Raw genomic sequence first — 21,483 nt, forward strand, 5'->3', positions numbered from 1 at the left:
TTTATATAGAAGAAAAATAACCATTTTTTAATTTAGAAACAATATTATTTATAAAATTTTATTTGATATATTTGTATGTAAACATTCTTCAATTTTTATTTAAAAAAAAACAGACATGGATTAATTTTAATACTTAGTGTATCTCATATAAAATTTAATAGATTTTAAAATAATACTTATGTTACAAAAATTGTGCAATTAATCAGTAGAGGAAATTTTATCTATTTTGTTAAAAATAATATAAAATAACAAACAATCTTCTGTTGTATTTTATTTTCATGTATTTAGTAAAAATAATTCACTAATTTTTTTTTACACTCATACTGTATAAAAGTAAGATTTTTGTGTTATTTTTAAAATAAAAAATGTTAGTTATTTAAATGAAAAAATCTTGCATTTGAGTGTTTTAAAACGAGAGTATGTCTTTCGTAAGACGGTCTCACGAATCTTTATCTGTGAGACAGGTCAAACATACAGATATTCACAATAAAAAGTATACTCTTAGCATAAAAAGTAATACTTTTTTCATGAATAACCCAAATAAAGATCTGTCTCACAAAATACGACTCGTGAGACCGTCTCACACAAGTTTTTGCCTTAAAAAGAATCAAAATTTTACAATATAAATGGCAATATTGCCAAATAGTAAATTATAAATAGATAAGGTGGAATGTAATTAACACTTTTTGGTAGTGTAAATATGACTCTCCTAAAGCAAATTGTCAGTAATTATTACAACATTGATTGCTAAGCCATAAAAGAAGTGCATCATGTTGAGACATCGGTTTTCTCGTGTCCAAACGCAACGGAAGTTTTAAAAAGTTTATTATATTTTGACAATCAAAATATTTGCTTGGGCGCTTGTATGGTTTTAATAATCCCGATCGACGATCCAACATTATCGATGTGACAATTTCAACGTATTTATTATTATGATGCACGCTTTAATTTCGAGATCGCCATATGTCTAAATAAGACAAGTGTACTCCTTTTGACTGTTTTAGCACTCATGCTTTCAAGATTTCTATAAGCTTTTATAAACTTTATTATAAGCTTATCGATTGATCATATCGAACTTATTTCTTATAAATTCAACTCATTGAATTTATTATCTCAACGGGAACAAGTAAACCAGTGCTTGTGTGACCCTCAACGGTTCATGGATACAGCTAGCCGTGAGTTCACAACTTCTTTGTGATTTAGGACATAATCATTTATTCGAGCTTACCCTAATTTGCCCTCATTCTATTCTATGTATCAATTATTGATCATGAGAATGTCAGAAATCATATTTCTGATTAAACCCAGCGAATCATGGTAAGAGCGTCTAGTAGTATCGCTCATTATTCCCTAGGTATCACTGATAGTGCCTGCAAGAACCAATCGATTATGATTAACGTACAGTACGGTCCTTTTCATCTCATATATCTCGATCGAATCTGCAACCATTGGTTCATCGAGGATTGCATAATAATTCGATAACTATGTAACACATCTTTGAGAATAAATAGTGACATAGCATTTACAGCTGGAGAACTCCTTCTCTAACGTACAATTCATACTCTGGCTGGAGATTCTATGCACTATTATTTCATCAGATCACATAGGATATCCATACCCATGGGTGAGCGGTGAATTCTCAACTACAATGCAATGGCTCCTACATGTGTCGCAACTGTACACAATCTCGCCGCCTGATGACTCTCCTGGAGTCGGTAAACGAGTCAAAGCACAACCCTAGCATATAGAGCCTCAGTGTTGTCTCGGGTCGTAAGGACTAATGGTGTATAATCATAACCACAGACTTATCCTCTCGATGAATGATAACCACTTGGAAAGTCTAAGGGAGGGTTGTTCGGTATAATCATCATATGACTACTCATCTACATGTTTGGACATCTCTATGCTCTTATCAAGAAACGTGGTACACAACATCATCATATGCTAGTCTCGAGCTCAAGCGACCTTTATCCATGTTTTAGGCGGCTAAATCGACTAGGAACAAATTTAGATTATACAGCGTTTACAAAGGAGTTTCAACATCGAATTACGATTCATTTGTATTAAAGTATAATCAAGGTCTTTATCTATGTTAATCGCATGTGTATAAAGATAAAGAAATAACAAACCATGAAATGATTAATTATATTAAAACAAAGATTGTTTATTACAACTGAGTCAATAAATTCTCTAACCAACAGTTTGCTTACAGGACAACTACTCTAACACATCATCCCTATCAAAGTTATGCCTTGAGCAAGGAGAAAATTTGACTGTGTGGAAGTTGTAGGCGTAATCGACGAATATCGGCAATGATGGAGGCTTCTGGTGCTCGTGGTGCCGGAAAATAAATGTCATACACCACATTGATGGCATTTGTTTCTGCTATGCAACCCGGATATTGGTCCCTAAGAGTAGATAGACAACCTTCCAACAGACCATGGACTCAGCAATATGTGGCATAAACTGATCCAATATGAGATGTCCCAGTGCATATAGAACCACTCCATCCGCATCCCTACCACTACAAAATTAGGTAAATAACCCCACACGAAAGCATCGACGTCGATTTTACTTTTATGCAAAAGGGGTAAGCACCATCGCGGGCTAGCCAACTGTGTACATGTGGATAAAGATGAAGTTGGATTAGTAAGTAGAAACATCCCTCATAAATTGTGCACTTAGTCCAGAAACTATGTGCCAATGATAATCGTCCCTCATGTTAGAGTGAGTACTCAACAAACCAACTTGTGGTTTGAGATTAATTGAATCATATGTAAAAACAAGTATTTATTTTAAAAACGTTTTTCGATTTTATCCGATTATAACGTTTACTATATTTGTATACTGGTGCAAGCTGTATAGATAAAACCTTCGAAATATTATAGCACCGTGAGGTTTGTCTCTTAACGTAAGATCATGAAATTCGTTAGGAAGTGTGCAGTATATTCTAAACAGGTTCCTAGTCGAATCAAGCCGCCTAAAATAATAATAAAGTTCACTTGAGTTTGAAACTAGCATATGTGATGTAAACATCATGCTTCATGATTGGTAAGGACATAAAAATTTCCATTCATATAAATGGCTGATCATTTGATGATGCACTGAACAACCTTCTCTCGGACTGTCCAAGTAGTTATCACTTATCGAGTGAAATAGTCTACTGTTATGGTTGTACAGTATTAGTCCTTTAACCCGGGATAATGTAGAGGCTCTACGTACTCGAATGTACTTTGATCTGTTTACCAACTCTATTGAGGCTTATCAGGTTGCGAGATTGGGTGAAGATATTATATGTGATCTGATGAGTTAATAGTACAAGGAGTCTCTGGTCGGAGTAAGAAATGTGCTTTAGGGAAATTTGTTTTCCTAGTTACACATATGATATCACTTTTATAACTCAAAGATACACCACATCGTTATCGAATTTATATGCAACTTTCGATATACCAATGGTTGCAGTTTTGATCGAGATATATAAATTGAAGGAACCATACTGTATGGTAACCATAACTTAATGTTCTTGCAGGCAATATCAGTGATACTTGGAGGATCAGTGAGACGATGCTATTAGATGTTCTTACCATGTTATGATAGGTGCAATCGGACTTAAGTTATAACCTTTTTTATCAAGGAGTTGATGAAATGAATGATGCTAACTAGGGCAAGTACGGATAAGAATAAATGTTATTCTGAATCACATGCTTGTTGTATCTCTGAACCATTGAGAATCGCACAAGCATCACATTCAATGTTCTCGTTGAGATAGTCAAGTTCAAATAATTGAATTTGACGACTGTAGTTTGATGAAATCAAACAGATTGGTTGTAAAAGGAAAAAAAAACCAAAACTCTTCCCTCGACTTTTTCTCACAACCATTTTTGTTTACCCGTTTATAGCGGTGTTTTTCCAAGCCAAATATTAAATTTTACACTACAATAAATAATGTTAAACTACTGTAACTCCCTTTCTAATTTCCTTTCTCCCATTTCTCTCCTAATAATAATTTTTTTGACTAAATGTGGAGAGTTAAACGAGTTTTTAGCCTTTACTGCATGTACTGTTTGTTGAGGGATTGTAGGGTATGCAGGTGGGAGAATAAGTCGCATCTTTTGACAAATTAGTACAACAATCTAAAATATTTAGCACATGTGAAACAAACCCAACAAAACTGACCTGGTAAAATGGCGGGTACAATGTTACGAATAAAGGGTAAGAAATAATTTGGTTCAAAACATATAGATATAATAGTTCTCTCTAAATCACGCATGCTTCATCCTTCCTATCAATGGCAGAAAACGCTAACAATAATCCCCCAGAGACATTAGCAATCACAGTAACGGAAGAAAAGAATTACATCAATGAGCCGAAAGTGGAGGAAAACCCCATATCGACATCCAAAACGCCACTAAAATCACTTCAAATGAGGCATCTCGTGCTCCCATTAGCCTTGGTCACTTTCCTTCTTTCACTTCCATTCCTTTTCCAATCGATATGGCTTATCTACGTTCAACAATACGATTGCGAAGGGCTCTTGAAAAGTTTGCCGAGACTGCAAGTTGTGGTAGCCATCGGTTTGATCGTCACGTTCTTCGTCAGCAATGGTGTAGTATACTCGAGGACTCGGTTCCCGGCCCCAGGGGCTGATCCTGGTGATGGTTCCACTGGTGGTGATGTTCATTGTCGGGATTAGTTTTGGGGGAAGTTTTAAGATGGAGACACGACAAATCCCGGCGTCTCCTAGGTGGCTCAAGATGAAGGTGAATAGCAATAGCAATTGGAATAACATCAAGTCTTGCTTGTATGATACAAGGATATGCAGGGATTTGGAAGCTAGATCATATAACCTCAAGTTTTATGATTTCAGTACAAGTAAATTGTCTCCACTTGAGGTATTATATATTTCAATATTTGATGTATTGTTTCATGTGTGTAATGAGTCCATTTCTTGCACATTAATCATAAAAATTGGAAGGCCGAGTGGTTATTGTCTCTCATTTACTCTTGATTTTGGTTTTTTTTATGAAGTCCGGTTGCTGCAAGCCACCATCTATATGTGAAATGGAATACGTGAATGCAACTTATTGGAACAAAAGCAACAAAGAAATCTACAGAGGCAGGGGCTCCGACATGGATATGGACGTCCCATACGACGAAGATTGCGATTTTTGGAGGAACGATGAGACAATTTTATGCTACGATTGCCATAATTGCAAGGAAGGGTTTCTAAAAACATTGGAGGGTAAATGGTTGAAACTTGGGACGTTTCTCGTTGTTTTGTCCGTTTTACTTATGATATCACATCTCTTGCTCTTTATTGGTACAATGTTGGAGCAGAATGGAGGTTAGGATATTTAATTTAGAACTGATTTTTTTTCATTCTTTTTCCAAAATCAACATTTTGTATTGTTTTCTTTATTTAATTGATCTCCATTTCGTGATTTTCCATCTGCATTATACCATAGTTATTGGTTCATTGCGGCAAAGGAATTAAGTTCAAGGCATTTTGGTTAACCGTCCCATAAATGAGTAAAATATATCTTATTAGGATGAAAGGGCAAAAAAAATAATAATAATAATTTGACATGGATCTTAATCCAAACCTTGATCAACTTTTTCCAAGGCTAACAAGAATTTCAGCTTACATATAAGAATTAAGCGACGATGACAGCCTTTGGAAATGTACTACTACTTCAAGGCACAAAATAGATTTGAATCTTATACACCAAAATCTGACTCTCAAGAATCACTTTCATATGGCATATTTCCATATCTCCCCATTCAAGAAAAAATTCCTTACTCGTCCAGAATCGCATACAATACCCGAGACTGATGGCTCTCGTAACATACAGAAGATACCAATGAACACCACACAGCTATATCCGGGATTTTAGCCTGGCTAAGCATCTCCTCTAACCACATAACAGCAATGTACGGCTTTCCTATCAAGCAAAGACCCCGGATAAGTTCATTGTACACTTCATCTCTCGGCCAGAATGAGTTAATAAGCATCTTTTCCAACATCTGACTTGCTTCCATGTATTTTCCATCACAACACAGTCCGTTAACTAGATTAACGTACATTTCTTTATCAGGAGCACAACCAGCTTTCCTAGACGCTTTCTCGAAATACCTTAGTGCCCACAAAGATTCACTCACGTTGCACAATCCCTTCATCACAATATTATGCAACCTAACAGTTGGAACACAATTTTTCTCGGTCATTTCCATTTCAACTACTTCTATTGCTTCATTGACTCTACCAGCCGTAAATAAAGCTGCTACTTTAGCTTCGAATATTTGCAAAGATGGCCTAAAGCCCTTTAGGTACATTTCTTGGAGCACGCTGTCTCCTTCGGTGATCCTTCCTTCCGCATAAAGATCAATAGCCATTGCGTTATATCCATCTGTACTAGGAACTCCGCCTTTGATCAAAGCCTCATTTATCAAACATTTTACCCGTCGAACATCAAGTTCATCTTCATCATGAATATTACTAAAATCAAGATTGCGGTGTTTTTTTGGAGCCTTGAGACCTTTCCTCAAGATCTTATCAAGAATTTTGACAGCCTCTTGAACTTCTCCGTTGTCACATAAAGAATCCAACAGTGTTCTATAAATAGCGACATCAGCACCACAGCCCTTTTGAGAAATCATCCAAAACATGGAGTACAACAAATGAGTACCTTCAGTGACTCTTCCTTCTTCACACAAACCCCTCATTAAAATCCTATAGGTTTCCCTATTGGGAGAGCATACTTGGTAACGCATTTCTTGCAAAATCTGTAAAGCAAGGTCCGAGCGTTTCATCTCACAGAGAGCAGAAATCAACAAGTTCAAGGAGCGGGCCCGATTCTTGATTTCCCAACCTTTGAAATTCTCTAAGAAAACATGATAAGATGCTTCTGGCTTGGATTCTTTCAACATTATTTCTAACAGAGTATTGAAAGATTCCGTAAAGTTTACACAATTGAATTCCCGGAGACTATTAAATAGAGAGATAGCTTCATCAAACAAACCAGCTCTCGAATAAGTTTTGATTATGCCGGCAAAAAGTGAATCTTGACACTGGCAAGAGTCATCTTTCATTTGATTGATAACTTCTTTCATCTCTGACAATCTTCCAGCACTTCCTAGGATTCTGATCATCGCTGCATAGACAGGACCATTGTGGCGGTAACCTGGATATCTGCATTTAGCTTCATTGAAAATTTCCAAAGCCTTTATTGGGTTTTTCTGGCCCCGAAGTATCTGTGAGAGTTGGGTAGGGCTCAAAATCCTCGGCCATCTTATATTCATGCTGCTAATACATCCAATCTGTTTTAAAATTAGTCTCGTTAAGAAGGCATCAACAAGGAACGTCAAAAAATAGCCTCATTAACATAGTAGAACCAACAAGAAGCCAACTTTATTACCAAAGCAGGATACTGAAGAGAAGAAAAGTCTGGTGATGCCACACAACAATAAGAGACCTTAAGTCCCAGGCGAACCCACAAATCTATTTGATGAAAAAAATCTTACATATTTGAAATTTTGCACATGAAATTTAAAGGGAACCTTCCCCGGTTCCCCCGCTAGGTAAGCCCATGCACAATCCCCGTAGAATTAGCATTTCGTATATCGTGTGGCCAAAGTGTTCGCTCGTTGCTAATTTATTCAATCTGCCTGCATTTTATACTTACTTGCTTTTCACTCTGTACAAAGACCCGAGACGGGAAAATTTTATGGATCATGAATGCTTACTTAAATCACGTCCTCCATTTCGTTTCTCAAAATCTTGTCAAATTATTAAGCACAATCCAATATACTCATTTTTACAAACACTTCGACTGCACTTCCCAAATTCCATATCATTTTCTACACAATATCAAATACTGATAACACAACTTAGTTTCCAAACCCAAAATGAAACAATCAAGAAAATGAAGAAATGTGCAGAAAACTCACCTTCGTGCTGGACGGCAATGGCGGCTATACTGATCCTCTGGTCGAGTTCAGGAATTAGCGTCAACTTCCAACTGTTGGTTGTTTTGTCAGCAGACGTTTTGGGGGGAATGAGGGAAAAGGGAGTCACGGAAACGTTTATTAAGAGAGAGGGAGTCAATGGAATTTACCTTTTTATCCTTTTTTAAAATTTGTTTAAAAACTAATTTTTTCATCAGTGAGCACGTGCTGATCCAAGAAGAGCACGATCCAATAACTAGGCCAAATAATTTTTTTACTCAAAAAATCAGGTTAATTTTTTTAAAAAATTATTATTTCATTATTGTTTAATGTATATCAATGTATAATTTATGTTTGTTTTTTCATTGCAGCGGTGAATGTGGACTTTACTGTTTAGCGACAGCAGGTTATACCATGTTCAGAGAAAATGCCTATCAATTGAACTATCAGAAGATTGAAAAATTTAGACATTATTGTTGTTGTTGTATTTGTGATGAATTATGGTTGTTGGATTAAAACATTTATATGATAGTTGGATTAAAACATTTATATGATATTTTGCATTGATTTTAGTTAATTTATGTGATATTTTTTTACTACATTCAATCTAATAACGATCTCATACAAAAAATATATTTAGAGAATGATTCATCAATTGATCAATTATATAACATCATAAAAAATGAAAGCAAATTGTGATTTGAATTGTATTAGGATTATTGTTTCTAGTCACACAAATTGTGGCGCAACCCAGGCGCGACCCACTCAACCCAATTTTGGGTTGGGTTGAGTGGGTTGCGCCTCAACCCAAAATTGGGTCGCGCAATTTTGGGTTGAGGCGCAACCCACTCAACCCAAAATGCCCACTCACCCCAATTTTGGGTTGAGTGGGTTGCGCCTAAGTGGGTTGCGCCACAACCCTGTGGCGCAACCCACTCAACCCAAAATGCAACTCACTCAACCCTATTTTGGGTTGAGTGGGTTGCGCCATACAATATATGTGTGGCACGACCCACTCAACCCAAAATTGGGATGAGGGGGTCGCGCCACACAATATACTCAATTTTTGGGTAGAGTAGTTTAATTTGAATCGAGTCTTACATGTTATGAGTTTTTTAGGTTCTATTATTACGAAATTTGTTAAAAAATTTATTGGAATTAAAAATTTGTTAAGAATTTTAGTCGAGCATAAATTCAACCCGATAAGAGATACATTCGTCTAATATTGTTATGAATTTTTAACCAACACACTTAAATTATAATATATAACTCATAATAAAATATTACACAAATAAATTTTTTATATATATTTACGTTCTAATACATATATAGAATGACTTTATGTATTATGAAATGATCAAAATTCAAAATCTCTCTACCACTCGACCCAAACGCGACCCAAACTCGACCAAACCTAAACCCTAAACCAACCCTGAATCGAATCGCCGATATCAATAAAAAAATATTTTTAAAAAAATAAAATATTAATAACTATTAATTAATAAAACTAATAAATGATCTCACTTACCTTAATAAATGAACTCACCTAACTAACAACAGTCAACTCCCTTTCTTTGATTATAGAAGTCAAAATCCCTTTTATTTAATTAAATTTAAATGAGTCGTATATTTTTTATTGTCCGTTTGAGCCCACTATACCTCTCAAAATTAATTCTAAATGCCTAAAAGCCTTAAAATAAAATAAATAGATAATTTAGCAATATCATCTTATATAAGAAAAAATCATTTTTATTATTAAAAAAAAATCATTTTTGTTTTTAATAGAAAAACTATTTACGAAGTCAAAAGTAAATTGATAATTATTTCTGCCGATTTGCTTTTAAGTTTCTTCTATAAATAAATAAAATCTTATAATTTGAAATTTTTTTAAACGATAAATCGATTCAATGTCAGATGTATGTCATTGATTTATCTTATTCCAAATTTAGAGGATATTTGGTTCATCTTATAAGTTATTCAAAAGTCAAAACAGCATATAACCTCTCAAAATATGTGGTAAAAATTTTTGTTATTCAAAACAGCGTATAACTTCTCAAAATATGTGGTAATAATTTTTAAAACACAAATATCTTTTGACACAGTCTCACGTGTCAATTATGTGCACGTGAGACTGATATCCGATCTGACTCGATATATGAGAAAATATTATTTTTTATGTCAAAAGTAGTATTTTTCACTGTTGGTATGAAACGAGTCGACCCGTCTCATTGATATAATTTGTGAAATTGTTTTATATGATATATATTCTTTTTGGAAAGAGTTTATAAAATATCAAAATAAATTATTTGACGTATTATAAGTTATTTTAAAATATTCGAGTTATCCCATTTATTTTAAAATACGAAGTAGTTGCTATAGGGGCCCATTGTGCAGTCACGCAGGCGCGGGCTCGGGCTCGGGGCGTGACAGAATGGTATCAGAACCGGTCACCGGCATGGAACACCGAGAAATAAGTTCTATACGGGGCAAAGTGCTACGTGCATGGGAGCCACCTCTTGAACCTGCGAGGCAAAGTGCTACATGACGGGAGCCGACCTCTCTTAGTACGGTGTGGTTCGGGGACGAACCAAGCGGAAGCTGGTGGGAATGTGAGGCCCGGGGTCGAAGAGGGCGGGGGGGGGGGGGGGGGGGGGGGGGGATCGGCGGTTCCATCAGTTGCATGGACAATGAGCGGCTCCTGGCAGGCTTCTAGGTGGATGGTACATGAATGAACCGATCCACACGGGAATGAGAGGGATTCCGAGACTGTTCAATGTAATGGACTGTACAGTTGAAGATGGCTTAAAAAATTTTGGGTTGGGTTGAGTGGGTTGCGCCTCAACCCAAAATTGGGTCGCGCAATTTTGGGTTGAGGCGCAACCCACTCAACCCAAAATGCCCACTCACCCCAATTTTGGGTTGAGTGGGTTGCGCCTAAGTGGGTTGCGCCACAACCCTGTGGCGCAACCCACTCAACCCAAAATGCAACTCACTCAACCCTATTTTGGGTTGAGTGGGTTGCGCCATACAATATATGTGTGGCACGACCCACTCAACCCAAAATTGGGATGAGGGGGTCGCGCCACACAATATACTCAATTTTTGGGTAGAGTAGTTTAATTTGAATCGAGTCTTACATGTTATGAGTTTTTTAGGTTCTATTATTACGAAATTTGTTAAAAAATTTATTGGAATTAAAAATTTGTTAAGAATTTTAGTCGAGCATAAATTCAACCCGATAAGAGATACATTCGTCTAATATTGTTATGAATTTTAACCAACACACTTAAATTATAATATATAACTCATAATAAAATATTTACACAAATAAATTTTTTATATATATTTACGTTCTAATCATATATAGAATGACTTATGTATTATGAAATGATCAAAATTCAAAATCTCTCTACCACTCGACCCAAACGCGACCCAAACTCGACCCAAACCCTAAACCCTAAACCAAACCCTGAATCGAAATCGCCGATATCAATAAAAAAATATTTTTTTTAAAAATAAAATATTAATAACTAATTAATTAATAAACTAATAAATGATCTCACTTAACTTAATAAATGAACTCACCTAACTAACAACAGTCAACTCCCTTTCTTTGATTTATAGAAGTCAAAATCCCTTTTATTTAATTAAATTTAAAATGAGTCGTATATTTTTTATTGTCCCGTTTTGAGCCCACTATACCCTCTCAAAATTAATTCTAAATGCCTAAAAGCCTTAAAATAAAAATAAATAGATAATTTAGCAATTATCATCTTATATAAGAAAAAATCATTTTTATTATTAAAAAAAAATCATTTTTGTTTTTAATAGAAAAACTATTTACGAAGTCAAAAGTAAATTGATAATTATTTCTACCGATTTGCTTTTAAGTTTCTTCTATAAATAAATAAAATCTTATAATTTGAAATTTTTTTAAACGATAAATCGATTCAATGTCAGATGTATGTCATTGATTTATCTTATTCCAAATTTAGAGGATATTTGGTTCATCTTATAAGTTATTCAAAAGTCAAAACAGCATATAACCTCTCAAAATATGTGGTAAAAATTTTTGTTATTCAAAACAGCGTATAACTTCTCAAAATATGTGGTAATAATTTTTAAAACACAAATATCTTTTGACACAGTCTCACGTGTCAATTATGTGCACGTGAGACTGATATCCGATCTGACTCGATATATGAGAAAATATTATTTTTTATGTCAAAAGTAGTATTTTTGACTGTTGGTATGAAACGAGTCGACCCGTCTCATTGATATAATTTGTGAAATTGTTTTATATGATATATATTCTTTTTGGAAAGAGTTATAAACTATCAAAAATAAATTATTGACGTATTATAAGTTATTTTAAAATATTCGAGTTATCCCATTTATTTTAAAATACGAAGTAGTTGCTATAGGGGCCCATTGTGCAGTCACGCAGGAGCGGGCTCGGGCTCGGGCGTGACAGAATGGTATCAGAACCGGTCACCGGCATGAACACCGAGAAATAAGTTCTATACGGGGCAAAGTGCTACGTGCATGGGAGCCACCTCTTGAACCTGCGAGGCAAAGTGCTACATGACGGGAGCCGACCTCTCTTAGTACGTGTGGTTCGGGGACGAACCAAGCGGAAGCTGGTTGGGAATGTGAGGCCCGGGGTCGAAGAGGGCGGGGGGGGGGGGGGGGGGGGGGGGGGGGGGGGGGATCGGCGGTTCCATCAGTTGCATGGACAATGAGCGGCTCCTGGCAGGCTTCTAGGTGGATGGTACATGAATGAACCGATCCACACGGGAATGAGAGGGATTCCGAGACTGTTCAATGTAATGGACTGTACAGTTGAAGATGGCTTAAAAAATTTGATTTGTACTACTCATATGACGAAGGTGCATCTTCTTTTCGGTAGCTCATCACATAAGAACTCCAAAGTTAAGCGTGCTTGACTTGGGGTAATTTTGGGATGGGTGACCTCCTAGGAAGTTTCACATGGTGCGTGTGAGTGAGGACATAAGCACGCTGGAAAGACCCGTCTTGATACAGTGAGGACAATCATCGAATCTGGGGCGTTACAGTGGTATCAGAGCTGACCTCTCTTAGTACGGTATGGTTCGAGGACGAACCAAGCGGAAGCTGGTGGGCATGTGAGGCCCGGGGCCGAAGAAGCCGGGGGGGATCGCCGGTGCCATCAGTTGCACGGACAATGAGCGGCTCCTGACAGGCTTCTAGGTGGAGGGAACATGAATGAACCGATCCACACGGGAATGAGAGGGATTCGAGATTGTTCAATGTAATGGACTGTACAGTTGAAGAGGGCTTAAAAGATTTGATTTGTACTACTCATATCACGAAGGTGCATCTTCTTTTCGGTAGCTCATCACATAAGAACTCCAAAGTTAAGCGTGCTTGACTTGGGGTAATTTTGGGATGAGTGACCTCCTGGGAAGTTTCACATGGTGCGTGTGAGTGAGAACATAAGCACGCTGGAAAGACCCGTCTTGATACAGTGAGGACAATCATCGAATCTGGGGCGTTACAGTGGTATCAGAGCTGACCTCTCTTAGTACGGTATGGTTCGGGGACGAACCAAGCGGAAGCTGGTGGGTATGTGAGGCCCGGGGCCGAAGAAGCCGGGGGGGATCGCCGGTGCCATCAGTTGCACGGACAATGAGCGGCTCCTGGCAGGCTTCTAGGTGGAGGGAACATGAATGAACCGACCCACACGGGAATGAGAGGGATTCCGAGACTGTTAAATGTAATGGACTGTACAGTTGAAGAGGGCTTAAAAGATTTGATTGGTACTACTCATATCAAGAAGGTGCATCTTATTTTCGGTAGCTCATCACATAAGAACTCCAAAGTTAAGCGTGCTTGACTTGAGGCAAATTTGGAATGGGTGACCTCCTGGGAAGTTTCCCAAGGTGCGTGTGAGTGAGAACATAAGCACCCTGGAAAGACCCGTCTTGATACAGTGAGGACAGTTATCGAATCTGGGGCGTGACAGAATGGTATCAGAGCCGGTCACCGGCATGGAACACCGAGAAATAAGTGCTATGCGGGGCAAAGTGCTACGTGCATGAGAGCCACCTCTTGAACCTGCGGGGCAAAGTGCTACATGACGGGAGCCACCTCTTGAACCTGTAGGAGCCACCTCTCGATTCTCGGTGCTGGTGGATCGAGTGGTCAGGCCGCGACGGGGACGTCGCGTTCTGAAGGAGTAGTGCTTGTGATACCCTTGTCCCACATCTGAAAAATTAAAGATTTAAAATAAGTTTATAAAGGGCTACAATGGACTTCTATAGCAACATGGGTTAATCATTTTCGTAAAGCGAGGAAGAATACGAAGTAGTTGCTATAAGGGCCCATTGTGCAGTCACGCAGGCGCGGGCTCGGGCTCGGGGCGTGACACTTAACATCCAGATACAAACTCTTGAAATTTACATTTTAGTTTACCTATTGTAATTTTCATTTTATAGCCCAACATATTTTTGTTATAAGTCATTTCATGTTCAAACAGTTATAGTCATTTTTTTTTCTGCGCAGTTTCCACTGCTGACTTACAGAGAATCCAACTGATAAGAATTTTATTTCAGTGTTGCTATCCTAACATAAATATTTGTAAATTATGTTGAGATTATATATTTACTTTTCTCTAAATCAATCTCATATTCTAACAAGTTAGAGTAGGTTAATTCTTGTCTATAAACATTATTCAATCAAATGACCTCATTTAGTGAAATACCTATGTTCTCTAAGAAGATTTTGATAACTGGAATATTAGAATGCAGAATTATTTAGCTCCACAAGATGATGACATGTGAGTTGTCATCACAGATGGCCTAATGAAGACTATGAAAGTAAATACCGTCATTGCCATTAGTGATGGTGCTTCGCAAATGATCGAAAAAGCCCAGAATGGAGTGGATCAGTGAAGGCAAGAATAAAGATAATCTAAACAATATGAGTAAGGATATTTTGTACAAGACACTAGAAAAATACTTTCAGTAAGATCAAGATGTGTACTACTGCAAAGGACATTTGGGAAAAACCGATACAATTATGTGAAGGCAATTATCAAAATAATGAAATGTTAGAGTAGGTGCCCGTCGAGCCAAGTGTTGGCCGAGTGTTCACAATGAAACTCTATGTATAAGCAATCTTTATTTTAGTAATATTTGATATTATTATTTTAGCACATCTTTATCCGTATACTCATGCTAGTTGCATAGATAAAGCCCTTGAATATACAAATAGTAGAAAGAATATGAGATGCTCATATGATGAGTATCATGAAACTCATATTTGTAATACTGTATATTCTAAACGGTTCAAAGTCGATTCAGCCGCCACTAAGAAGGATATAGGCCGCTCGAGTTAGAGACTAGTATCTGCGATGTGAGTACCATGTTTCATTGGTAGGGGACATTGTGATGTACGAGCATGCAGATAGGTGCTCCTGGTAGAGTGCACTGAACAACCCTCCATTAAAGGACTTTCCAAGTGGTTCTCACTTATCGAGTGGAAACGTCCTAGTTTATGGTTGTACACCATTAGTCCTTATGACCCGGGACAACATTGAGACTCTATGTGCTAGCATTTCACTTTGACTTGTTTACCGACTCTTATGGGGTCATCAGGTGGCAAGGTTGGGTGTCATGTCGAAACATATAGGAGTCGATGCATTGTAGTCGGGGATTCACCGCTTACCTTCGGGTATGGATATCCTATGTGTTATCATGTGTATGTAGGTTGAAATCTCTGGCCAGAGTATGGTTGTAATTATGAAAGGGGTTTCATAGATTACACCATTGATGCAACTACGACATGACACATAGTATCGATTCATTGACAACTCTCGATATACCAATGGTTGTCGAATCGGTCGGGATATATGAGTTGAAGGGACCGTACTGTACGCTAACCATAATTGAATGGTTCTTGCAGGCACTATCATTTGATACCTAGGGAATCATGTAAGCGATGCTGCTAGGCGTTTAACATGATTGGTTAGGTACTATTAGACTTGAGTTCTGACGTTCTTGTTATCAAGGAGTTGATAAGTAAAAATGGAGCAATTGGGGTATGCTCATATAAGGACATGTTTAGTCCGAATCACATAGAGATGTGAACCCACGGCTAGTTGTATCAGTGAACCATTGAGGGCCACACAAGTACTAGCTTTCTAGATCCTGTTGAGAAGTAAAAATAGTTCAATGTGTTGAACGGCTTATAAAGGAGTTTATAAGTGTAAGGAAAATTAGAAGTATGACTTCTATAAAGGAGAAACTAGTTCAATGTGTTGAACGACTTATAAATGAGTTTATAAGTGTAAAGAAAAATAGAAGTATGACTTCTATGAGAGAAATGTAAATTTTAATTTATGGAAGTGTTCCTAAATTAAAATTTGGCCAAGTGAATAATGTATTTGAAAATTGTGATTTTCTTAAACAATATTATGGACTAAATTAAATTAATTCAAGTGTTGAATCAATTAAACACTAGTGGACCTAGTAGAGTCCAAATAATTAAATTAATTCAAGTGTTGAATTAATTAAATCATATTGAGTCTTGTAGAGCTCAATTTAAATAATTATTTAACTAGTGGAACTTGAGTAAATTCAAGTAATGTTTAATTAGTCTCAAATATGTTTGAGATAATTAAATTTAGTCCATGGTTTTTAATTTGTTAAAAACCATATAATATGCATGCATGGGAGGTGAAAGGTTGGGAGACTACTTTTTGAGTTTTCAAGGCATGGCATGCAAAAAGTGATTTCTACTTTTTCCACTACCAAGACAAGTCTCCCTTCCCCATTGTACATCCTAATGGCCGAATTCTCACACTCATTCTCTCCCAAGTTTTTCTCTCATTTTCTTCTTCAAGTGTTGAAGAATGAAAAATACTTCTATTTGAAAAATCCTCCTATTTTTCTAGTGCAAAATTTGAGGGGGTCTACCTAGTTGGTGGTGGGCCTAATTTTGGAGTAAGGAGGAAGCTTGTAGATTGTCATCCTTTTCAAGAGCCAAGTTGTTTACAACTTGGTTGGTGCCATCATCAATCTCTTGAGGTTGATAGGTAAAATTCTAAACACACTATGAATGTCATTTTTGTGTTTTATTGTATTTGTTGTACAAAGTATTGAGGTGGCCGAAAATTACATGCAAAATTTTGATTTTTTTGAACTTCCGTTGCGCTTCCGGTCACCGTAACCGATCCCCTTTCAAGTGGTATCAGAGATATGGTTACGATTTTGTGTAGCAAATACAAGATATTATATTGAGATTGATTTCTAACCGCATGAGAATGAAATTTGCAACAAAAATCAAGGCATGACAATGGGGAATTTCGGGCAGCATGTTGCTGCCCGTTTCGGGCAGCAAGGGCAGCCCGAGGGGCTGCCCGAACAGCCCCTATTTTTTAAATAAAAAAAAAATTTTTTGTTGCCGGAATCCGGCGACGGCGATGACGACTAGGGTTTCCAAAAGGTGTTTTGGAATATCAAAGTGTCATGGGCCTTAAGTTGTTAGGCCATTGGATGGCTAACATGTTTGTGAATTTTAAATGGGCCAAAACGTTTTTGGTGAAAAATGAATTTTTGGGCCCTTAAGTTTAAAATTACAAAAGTTGCAAATATTTTCTCAAGAAATAAATATTTTAAGTTGGACTTTAAATATTTATAGTAAATGGTGATTTACAAGAAATTCGGTTATAAATAAATTAATTGGAAAGTAGACAAAGGTGTTTGTATATTTGTTAATTTAGTTTATAATCGTGGCGGTTAGTGATGAGATCAAGATATATAATATTGGATCAATTAATTATTGTGATAATTAATTGATGGTGTATGATATGTGATATTATGCATGAAGGATGTTCAAAAGCCCAAGCCCAATTTGCTAGGTGTATGCTAGGATATTTTGTGTTGAATGATTGTAATAATTATCAATTTATAAAGTGGGCTTGGTTTATGGCCCGTTCCCACCCCATGAGATGTATCCCTATTTGCCATGGATATTTATTTGTAAATATTAGTATAGTGGATGATCAAGATTGGAAGATGGTGGCCATGATGATTATGAAGATCGAAGACATGTAAATATTGGAAGTTTATGTAATAGTTGCATTTGCATCCCGTGCATTTCCCTAGTATTGGACCTAGGCCCGTGTTTAGCTCACACGGTCCGTTAGTATTGGGGCGATTGATCATCCTTGTTTTGTTTACTGTTTATAATATATGCATGATATGTTATAAATAATGAGTATGTGCGTTATTATTATGATAATAACAAAGTTGCATGAATTCGACAAACATACGATCAAACATGGCGAGCTTTTAAAATAAAATTAATGATTAGACCTTTCAAAAATTAAAAACCCTCATTTTGAATAAAATTCAAAATTAATATCACGCCTGAAAAGGGGAATTATAAATTTGTTTATAATTTCCTTGTCTTCCATCGACAATGGGTGCATGATGAACGCTACCCGTACTCGGGGCTCGGCTCATATTATTGGGGGAGCTTTGAGTGCCGGAAAGCTGTGACATCCATTGACATGGTGATGTGAACTACGTGGAACTCCTATGATTTCGGCTCATATTATTGGGGGAACTCATGGCGACCGTCCATTAAGGTTCAATATCGATGGGTTAGGCTTGACACGTAAAGATGAACGACGTCATATTATTGGGTCCTAATCAAACGTGAGACAAAAGTTTACGTTAAGGGTTGCATTGTGACGCAATTGTAAACTACTTTTTAGGAATTGTGATTGGCTGATATTATTCGGGATCATAATTCTCTAATTGGACCTTACGTACCTACTGAGAAAAGGAGTTTCCCGTTTTCACTAGAGGGTAGTGAAAGATGTCAAAACAGTGGGAGCAAATATTTATGAAGTAAAAGTCCAAACTTCATATCTTACTAAATATTTTAAAATAGTCATCAACATTTATCTGTTTTTACTTTTCAGTACAAATTGACAATGTCTTCGATTCGCAATCCGATATCCATAATACTCGACAAACACATATTAACTAGACCTAATTACCTCACTTGGCTAAGAAACCTGAAAATCGTCTTGAATTCGAAAAGGGTAGCATATACACTGACTGAGTCGCCCCCTGTTGAGGCTCCGACTGACTGCAATCCTGAGGAATTGCAGGCTTACAAGGAATGGTGTGACCATGACTTGATAGCCAGGTGTTATATGCTGACTTCTATGAATGATGAGCTGCAGAGGCGTTTTGAGGATGCAAAGAATGCTGCTGACATTCATAAGCACCTCAAAGAGCTATTTGGTGAGCAGACTCGGCCTCTTAGGCATGCTACCGTCAAGGAGCTGATCACTATGCGCATGCGAGATGGGGCCTCGGTCCATGAGCATGGCCTGAAGTTGATTGGGCTCGTGGATAATCTCGTTGGCATGGATATGATCTTGCCTTCGGAGTTGACCACCGACGTGTTGCTGTTATCATTGCCTAGCTCATTTGATCCTTTTGTGGTGAACTTCAACATGAACAAGATGGAGCCAACCCTTGAGGAATTGGTGAATATGCTTGTTACGTTTGAATCAACCATCAAGAAAGATAAGTTGGTTCTTTATGTGGGTTCTTCATCTGGTACGAAGATTGATCCACATGGGAAGGGAAAGAAGAGTTCTTTCCAACGTCCCAAGAAGAACGTGCCCTTGATGAGGCAATCTCCGAATCCCGTTGTGGCAGCCACACCAGTTAAGGCTGAAAAGACTAGTGATGTTTGTCATCACTGCAAGAAGCCTGGACATTGGAGGCGAAATTGCAAGGAATATCTGGCCCAGATGAGTTCTGGAAACGGTATGTTCTAAATAGAAGTAAACATTTCAATTAACTATACTTCTTGGGTATTGGATACCAAATGTGGATCACATCTCTGTAATGTGTTACAGGTGATGGGAAGAAGTAGAAAGCTTAAGGAAGGTGTGACCTTCTAGAGGATGGGCAATGGAGCAAGAGTTGCTGCCAAGGCTGTTGAAGATGTTTACTTATTGTTGAACAATAGTTTTAAGTTAATTTTATGAGATGTTTTGTTTGTACCTAATTTTGTGAAAAACATTGTTTCCATTTCTATGCTGATAAAAATGGATATTCTTGTTTATTTTGCAAAGGTGTTTGCAACATTTACATGAATGAATGTTTGATTGGTACTGGTGAACTTGAAAACGATCTCTATAACTTAAAATTGAAAGATATTCCATTAAATGTCCATACAAAGGCAGACACCATATGAGATATGGATGTGTAAGTCTCCCAAATATTCTTATCTTAGAATATGGGGAGCCCTGCTTATTTGAAGCAGGTAGTGGAAGATAAATTGGATAGCCGATCAATTTTATGGTACTTTGTAGGATATCCACGGAATTCAGTTGGATATCATTTCTATCATCCCCAAGAAACAAAAGTGTTTGTTTCTAGGAATGCAACCTTTTTGGAAAAGGAATTTCTATTGGATAGAAAATGGGAGATGATAGAACTCGAAGAGGTTCGAGAGACACCCACAATTATAGAACCCACACCCGAAGAGCCAAGAGAGGAGATATAAGCTCCTAAAAGATCCGAGAAAGTCTCAAGACCACCTATGAGGTATGGTCAGCTTCTTGAAGAGGGCCATGATGAGCCTAACCATGGATGTGATCTATGGATCTTCAAGGAAGCGTTATCTGATGCCGATTCATCCAAATGTCTTGAAACTATGGAATCTGAGATGAATTCCATGCATTCGAACCAAGTGTGGGATCTTATAGATCCACATGAGGGAACGGTTCCCATAGGGACTTGGGGCGGATGGGAATGTGTTGACCTTCAAGGTGCGATTGGTCGCAAAAGGATATACTCAAATACAAGGAGTTGACTTTGAGGAAACCTTTTGACCAGTTGCAATGTTCAAGTCTATAAGGATATTGTTAGCCATAGCTGCATGGTATGACTATGAGATATGGCAGATAGATGTTAAGACAGCCTTTCTTAATGTGGATATTAAGGAAGAGATTTACATGTCTCAACCTGAAGGGTTTACATCTATTGGAAGTGAGCATATGGTATGCAAACTTCATAGATCTATTTATGGTCTAAAGCAGGCATCTAGGAGTTGGAACCTTAGATTCGCTAGTACAATCAAAGAGTTTGATTTACTAAGAATCCTGAGGAACTCTGTGTGTATAAGAAGGTCAGTGGGAGTGTTGTGACATTCCTGGTGCTTTATGTTGATGACATTCTACTCATTGGGAATGATGTAGGAATGTTGCAATCAACTAAGATATGGTTAGCGAGTAAATTCTCGATGCAGGACTTGGGTGAAGCATCTTTTGTATTGGGATACAGATCTATAGAGATAGATCGAAAAGATTGCTTGGTCTCACCCAGTCCACATACATTGATACCATCGTGAAGCGGTTCTCGATGGATAAGTCCAAGAGAGGACATCTACCAATGTGTCATGGTGTGTCCCTATCCAAGTCTGTCTTTCAAGACTGATGCAGAGATAGCGGCGATGACAAAGCAT

General features: G+C 37.3%; 3 protein-coding genes across 4 annotated transcripts in view; 1 reads left to right on the forward strand and 2 right to left on the reverse strand.

Moving 5' to 3' along the window:
• LOC140803700 (transcription factor IBH1-like 1) overlaps positions 1–21,483 on the reverse strand; it is a 68,103-nt gene that overhangs the window by 23,468 nt on the left and 23,152 nt on the right. The window lies entirely within an intron of this gene.
• On the forward strand, positions 4,200–5,441 carry LOC140803788 (tetraspanin-15). The gene is given in 3 exon segments (XM_073159664.1): positions 4,200–4,639; positions 4,641–4,892; positions 5,029–5,441. Coding segments are annotated over 3 exon segments (924 nt in total). The 5' UTR covers positions 4,200–4,288; the 3' UTR covers positions 5,350–5,441.
• LOC140803023 (pentatricopeptide repeat-containing protein At1g05600) lies at positions 5,530–8,041 on the reverse strand. Of its 2 annotated transcripts, XM_073158700.1 has the most exons (3): positions 7,948–8,035; positions 7,744–7,857; positions 5,530–7,317 (listed from the first exon to the last, which is right to left on the reverse strand). In XM_073158700.1, the coding sequence occupies exon 3, from the start codon at positions 7,297–7,299 to the stop codon at positions 5,797–5,799; it is 1,503 nt and encodes a 500-aa protein (XP_073014801.1). In that variant the 5' UTR covers positions 7,300–7,317; positions 7,744–7,857; positions 7,948–8,035; the 3' UTR covers positions 5,530–5,796. The 2 variants fall into 2 exon arrangements, with proteins under 2 accessions (XP_073014801.1, XP_073014800.1); XM_073158699.1 differs by lacking the exon at positions 7,744–7,857 and having other exon boundaries at positions 7,948–8,041.

The sequence above is a fragment of the Primulina eburnea genome, chromosome 10 (assembly GCF_022965805.1).
Source record: "Primulina eburnea isolate SZY01 chromosome 10, ASM2296580v1, whole genome shotgun sequence".
Lineage (NCBI taxonomy): Eukaryota > Viridiplantae > Streptophyta > Magnoliopsida > Lamiales > Gesneriaceae > Primulina > Primulina eburnea.